General features: G+C 31.9%; 1 protein-coding gene across 5 annotated transcripts in view; it reads right to left on the bottom strand.

Moving 5' to 3' along the window:
* Nucleotides 1-6,372, bottom strand: part of LOC121419366 (serine/threonine-protein kinase VRK1-like) — a 33,352-nt gene continuing 26,980 nt past the window's right edge. For 2 of the 5 annotated variants that reach the window (XM_041613795.1, XM_041613794.1), the window contains exon 13: nucleotides 1-756. In XM_041613795.1, coding sequence (XP_041469729.1) covers nucleotides 641-756 — 116 coding nt within the window. In that variant the 3' untranslated portion in view covers nucleotides 1-640. Of the gene's footprint in view, nucleotides 757-1,879; nucleotides 1,951-6,372 lie in introns of those variants that run through there. The other 3 variants (XM_041613796.1, XM_041613797.1, XM_041613799.1) reach the window with 3 other exon arrangements.

Genomic DNA, 6,372 nt, shown 5'->3' with positions numbered 1-6,372 from the left:
TTTCTTTAATGAAACCTTTATAATGAGATTATTCTAGGGGGAAAAAGTTGATTGTCCATTATAGGCAGGTGATATATATTGACCTGTTTATTCAGCAAATTCGCCAATATGTGATGGCATTAAGTTAAAAAACAATAATACAGCTTCTATAGACATTAGATCACTAAAGTAGGTTTGGACACCATCAAGTTGAATAAAAACAAATAAATATAATGATGAATAATCAGTTTAACTTTGTGTTATCAGGACGGTTTTAATATCTGGTTTCATTATAAGTCTAAAAAGTATGCCCTTAATTTGTATTAAGACTAATTTAATCGAGCAACTTTATTTATTTATCCAGTGAAACATTCTTTGTTGTCTACATCTACAAACTCACCATTTCAGGCCACTGTAGGCCTATTTATTTATGTACATGGTAACTTATCTTGGGTACCTCTTAACAGGAATCCAATTCAGTGTCTTTTCATTTTAATCCTCCCAAATCAACAGGAGATGGGAGTAAGCCTTAGTGTCAATGCATAGAAAAGACGTTCTATCAAATATCTTCTGGATCAGATTGGATTAAAATCCTAAATGCAGAGATGGGCACATCATTTGTTTAGGCACATTATATATGAGTGTAGTGTGTGGATTGGTTTCACCTTCTAGCTGCCCTTTTCTCAAGTCCTGGAGTTGTTTGTGTACTTGAAGCTACCATCTTACCTGGCTTGGTCTTTATCTTCCTTACTCTCCTGCTTGGAGTGGATACACCATCTAGTATAAAAGATAAAATCAGTTTTATTTATTTTAAAAGGACAATTACCAAAATACATGGGAGTACTCAGTCACTTATATAAAAAACAGAATCTGTAAAATATATTCAAAGGAGAGATAGTAGTAGTTAATTAAATTTATAATTTATATATTCACAATATTCATAAGAATAATATTTGCAAATGTGAATGTTAAGGTACGAGTGTCAGTAATACACTAGTGGTGGTGGTAGTAGTAGACTTTAAAGGACTACTAGCAGTAGTAGAAGTAGTATTAGTAGTAGTAGAAGACTTTGAAGAATTAGCAACAGAAGTAGTGAAAATAATGGTTAAGTTGCACCAATTAAAATTAAAATACATTTTAAATCCTGTTACTACCAAAAGCAGACCAAGTTTTTTTTTTGCGCATGCTCCGAAGAATGTGAACACCTATTCTTTTTGGCTCGGTCAAAACAACATTGTTTTTTCGTTAAATTCCTGTATTGAAGTGACGAAATCGACATGCTGGAGCGTTTTTTTAGTAAAGACGGGCACGAAGCCCGGGGATTCGAATGTAAAGACTAGAAAATCGACGAGAATACAAGAAAAAATGGCCTCTCCGCTCTCGAAAGATGCACCCGATTCATTTCCAGCACAGGAGTCTGCGAGTGGGACTGATAGCAGCAATACTGTACATGGTAAGCTTGATAAGATAACTTCTATGCTCGAGTGCGTGATTACACGGCTAGATACTATGGAATCGAAGTTTCAACACATGGAAGTAGAATTCTCTACCACTAAGCAGAAAGTAGGCGATATTGAGAATTGCCTTGAATATGCTATGAATGAAATTGAAGAAATAAAGAGTCAAAAGAGAGAATTTGGTGAAGAGAAGCTAGGAAAGATAGACAAGATAGAAGAAAGATGCAATGACATGGAGAGTAGGATGAAGCGGAATAACCTTGTATTTTGGGGTATTCCCGAAGGAGCTGAGGATAGCTTTAACAGCTGTGCAGATTTCATATCAGATACCATAACAAACTTTATGAAATTGGAAAATGGAGATGCAATAGAGATTGAAAGAGCACACAGAAGTCCTACAGGGAAAAAGGCAAAATCTCAGATAGAAGCTAGTTCAACACCACCTCGGCCAATTCACGTGGCTTTCTTGAGATTCCGAGATCGTGAAAGAGTTCTGAAATCTGCTGCGTCATCTCTGAAAGAAAAAAGAATGCAAGGTAAACAAATATTCATTACAGATGATGTTGCAAGATCAGTGAGAGATGATAGAAAGAAGCTACTTCCAGTAAAGAGAAAACTGAGAGAACAAGGTTTCTTCGCAATTATACCCTTCAATGTACCAGCATACGTACTTTTCAAAACTGAAGGACTCTTTAGGAAAGTATTCGTCACAGACATTGATAAATACAAGTGAACTGAAACAGTATTGATTGATCTAGCAGGATATTTTGGCCTTAAATTGGATGATTCTTCTTTTTTGACAGGGCCTTAAGAATGCATGCAATTTTTATTCAAGACAAGGGACAGGCTGATATAAACAGACATTGCCCGAACTCTATGATCTTTTTTTTTTCGCTTCTTTTCTTTTGTAATTTTTACTTGTCGTGTTTGAACTTTCAGGTTATAAAATATGTCAAATAGCAGATCTCTTTTCGAGACGAATGATAATGTCCTTAATATGTTATCTTTAAATGTGAGAGGTATGCAAAACGCAATTAAAAGGAGGAGTATTTTTCATTGGGTGCGAAATCAAAACGTAGATATTGTAATGTTGCAGGAGACCCATAGCTGCCAAAAGGATGAAAGCTACTGGGCAAGTGAATGGGGTGGCAATATGCTATTTTGTCATGGAACGACTCATAGCATTTTTAGAAATGGATTAGATATAAACATTAGACAAATATACAAAGACTATTTTGGAAGAATTTTATGTATCCATGCAGATTGTGGAAACGTACATTTTCTTATAGTTAATATATATGCACCAAATATAGAAAATATGCAAATACAGTTCTATAAAGATCTGTTGAATGTTATCAGAAAGGAATGGAATGGTGAAGAACACATAGTAATTGGAGGAGATTTTAATTGTGTCTTAAACCCCAACATAGATAAAATGGGTGGAACAAAATCTAGTAAAAAAAATGTTGTTGAACGGATCAAAGATATTATGATTAATTTCAATTTGATAGATATCTGGCGAAGTATGAATGTAAATAAATCCTGCTTTACTTGGAGACAAAAAGGCCTTTTGTCCAGTGTAGGCTAGATTATTTTTTAATAGATTGTGATCTTAGGCAAAAAATTAAGAAAGTTGATATAACTTCTGCCCTACGAACAGATCATTCTGCAGTATGTATGTCAATAAAGTTGAGTGAAATATCCAGAGGAAAGGGATACTGGAAGCTAAATACATCCCTATTGCAGGATGACAATTATGTTAAAGCACTATCAGAAAGTATTAAAGAATGGAAAATAGACTTTATGCATATGGACCCTCAAATAAAATGGGACTGGATAAAGTATCAAATTAAATCATTTACAATCAAATACTCAAAAATAAGAATAAAGAATCTTATAATGCTGAAAATGATCTGCGAAAGAAATTAGAAATCCTTGAAAAGGATCTAACAACCGTGAACAATACAAACAAAATTCAAGAGATAGATAAATTAAAAGAAGAAATTGTTAAAATTGAAAACAAAAAAATGGAAGGTGTTATGGTAAGGGCTAGATGTAGATGGTATGAAAAGGGAGAAAAAAGCAATGATTACTTTTTAGGATTGGAAAAAAGAAACCAAACAAGAAAATTATGCTATTCTCTTATAAGATGATATGCAGGAATTGATTACAAATCAAAAATATATCTTTAAGATACAAAAGGAGTTTTATGAAACATTGTTTAAATCAAGAACAAAAAACGACGCAAACCAGGAGGCGGAGATTTTTTTACAAAATTTACAAATGCCTTCTTTAAATGAAAGTGAGAGAATTATTATAGACAAACCTTTAAATAAGAAAGAAATTAAAGAAGCATTATATAGTATGTCGATTAACAAAAGCCCTGGAAATGACAGCCTTCCAGCCAAATTTTATAGAGTTTTTTGGAATATTTTAGAACATATCTATATAGAGGCGGTTAGCCTAAGTTTGGATAGGGGGGAATTTACAACGTCACAAAAACAAGCAATTATTACATTGATTAAAAAGGAGGGAAAAGATGAACGCTATGTAGAAAACTGGAGACCGATCTCACTACTTAATGCAGATATTAAAATTTTATCCAAAGTCTTTGCTACTAGACTCTGCAAAGTTTTACCTAGATTGATACATCCATGCCAGACAGGTTTTATGAAAGATCGATACATAGGTGAATCGATTCGAACTATCATAGATACTATGTTCTACACAAAAGAAAATAATATCGCAGGTTTGCTTTCATTTTTAGACTATCAAAAAGCCTTTGACTCCTTAGAATGGAATTTTATTTTTTCTACCCTTAGCAAATTTGGATTTAGTCAGAAATTTATAAAGTACATTCAGTCTTTTTATACAAATATCAGTAGCTGCATATGTAGTAATGGACATTCATCAGGATATTTCGATTTAAATAGAGGGGTTAGACAGGGTGACCCCTTGTCCCCGTATTTATTCATACTTTGTATTGAATCTTTTGCATGTGAGATTAGGCAAAGGGATGATATTATAGGTATTCTTATAAATGAAAATATGATTAAACTGGCCCAATATGCCGATGACACGACATTGATTTTAGCTAACAAAAAGTCTGCAGAGAAAGCATTTTCAGTTATAGATAAATTTTCCTCTTTTTCTGGTTTGAAAATAAACAGAGATAAGTGCAAAGAGAATCTCAAGATAAATATTTTGATATTGAGTGGCCAGAAAACCCAATTAAGGGTCTTGGCATTTTTTTTTCTTCTGATACTGACTTAGCTTTAAAGCTTAATTTTGACAGATGTATTAAAGATGTAAAGGTATTGCTAAATATTTGGCGAAAATGTAATCTTACTCTGATAGGAAAGATACAAATTTTAAAAACTTTTGCATTATCAAAGTTCATATTTTGTGCCTCAGTTTTATCTGTCCCTGAATATGTGGTGGAAGAACTTGAGAAAGTTATACATACTTTTTTTATGGAATGGAAAAAAGAACTATATAAAAAAGTCAACATTGATTGCCCCTTATTCTAAAGGGGGACTGAATATGATCGATATTCGTTCAATGTTTAAGGCACTCAAAATAAAATGGATAGTAAGATTTTTTGATGAAGGATCTTCTTCATGGAAAATGTATTTTAATCATTTTATAAGAAAATATGGTGGGCACTTTTTACTCTATTGTAATTTTGATAAAAAAGATTGTTCAAAGCTAAGATTTGTACCCTCTTTTTATAAAGAGGTCTTATATGCCTATTTTGAGTTAAGAGATCTGAGTAACCATGATGCATTTTCTCATGAAAGTATTATTTGGAATAATAGACAAATAAAAATAGCTGGTGTGAGTTGTTTTGTGAAGGAATTGTTCAATATTGGTATTTGGTTTATACAAGATTTATTTGATGAAAATGGTCAATAAATCCCTTTTTTAAAATGGCAACAAATTGGCTTTAAAAACTATCTTCTTTGGCGTTCAATCGTTTCTTCTATTCCACAGATAGTTAAAGCTCGTTGTTTGGAGAGGAGACATTTGTTAAAAAAATTAGATATTTTTATAGTTTTTGGTAATAAAAAAATGTTTATATCAAAATTGTCAACCAAGATCATAAATATGATATTAAAGGAAAATAAATACCAAACCCCTACTCCTGAAATATATTGGAGATCAAGGTATGATATAAGTAAAGAAGATTTTAGTTTTATTTATGAATTGCCTTTTAAAGTTATTCCAGATACAAGAACAAGAATATTTCAATATAAAATAAATACAAGATGCCTACTTGTAAATGCAAAGTTAAATAAAATGAAAGTTGTAGAAATGAGATGTGTTCTTTTTGTAAACAAGAACAGGAAACAATTGAACACCTACTGGTAGAATGTTCGCATGCTCGAGATTTTTTGAATGAATTTCTAAGATGGTGGCATACTAAATTTAAAAAGGAAACTATCCAAGTAAAGGATGAAGAGATTTTATTCGGAATTAAAAACAAGCAAGATGTGTTATTAAATCATTGCCTTATTGTAGCAAAGAAAACTTTATATCTGTGTAGATATATCAATATCCTTCCTTGTTTTGACTTGTTTATCAGTAAATTAAAACAAGTGTACCAAACAGAAAAATGTATTGCTTATAGGGACACTTCTATGTATAGATTTGTTAAAAAATGGAATCTATTAGATTTTGGGTAATGTAGACGAACAGACCTGTATTGTTTTTCTATGTTTCTATTCTTTTCCTTTTGTTGGTTTTGTATGTATTTTTTTATCAAAATGTAACTTATCCATACTGTACATCGTTATTTTATATTGCTATTAAACTTGTTTGTGATATGTGTATGAGATGGTTATACTTAATAAAAACGTTTAAAAAAAAAAAAAAAAGCAGACCAAAAAGTAGTGAAGTGGCAGTAGTGAAACTAGGAGTACCAGCAGCAATGCAT

This window comes from Lytechinus variegatus, chromosome 7, assembly GCF_018143015.1.
Source record: "Lytechinus variegatus isolate NC3 chromosome 7, Lvar_3.0, whole genome shotgun sequence".
In the NCBI taxonomy this organism is placed as follows: Eukaryota; Metazoa; Echinodermata; class Echinoidea; order Temnopleuroida; family Toxopneustidae; genus Lytechinus; species Lytechinus variegatus.
Note: the sequence above shows the minus strand (reverse complement) of the source record. Positions and strands in the feature narration are given on the sequence as shown.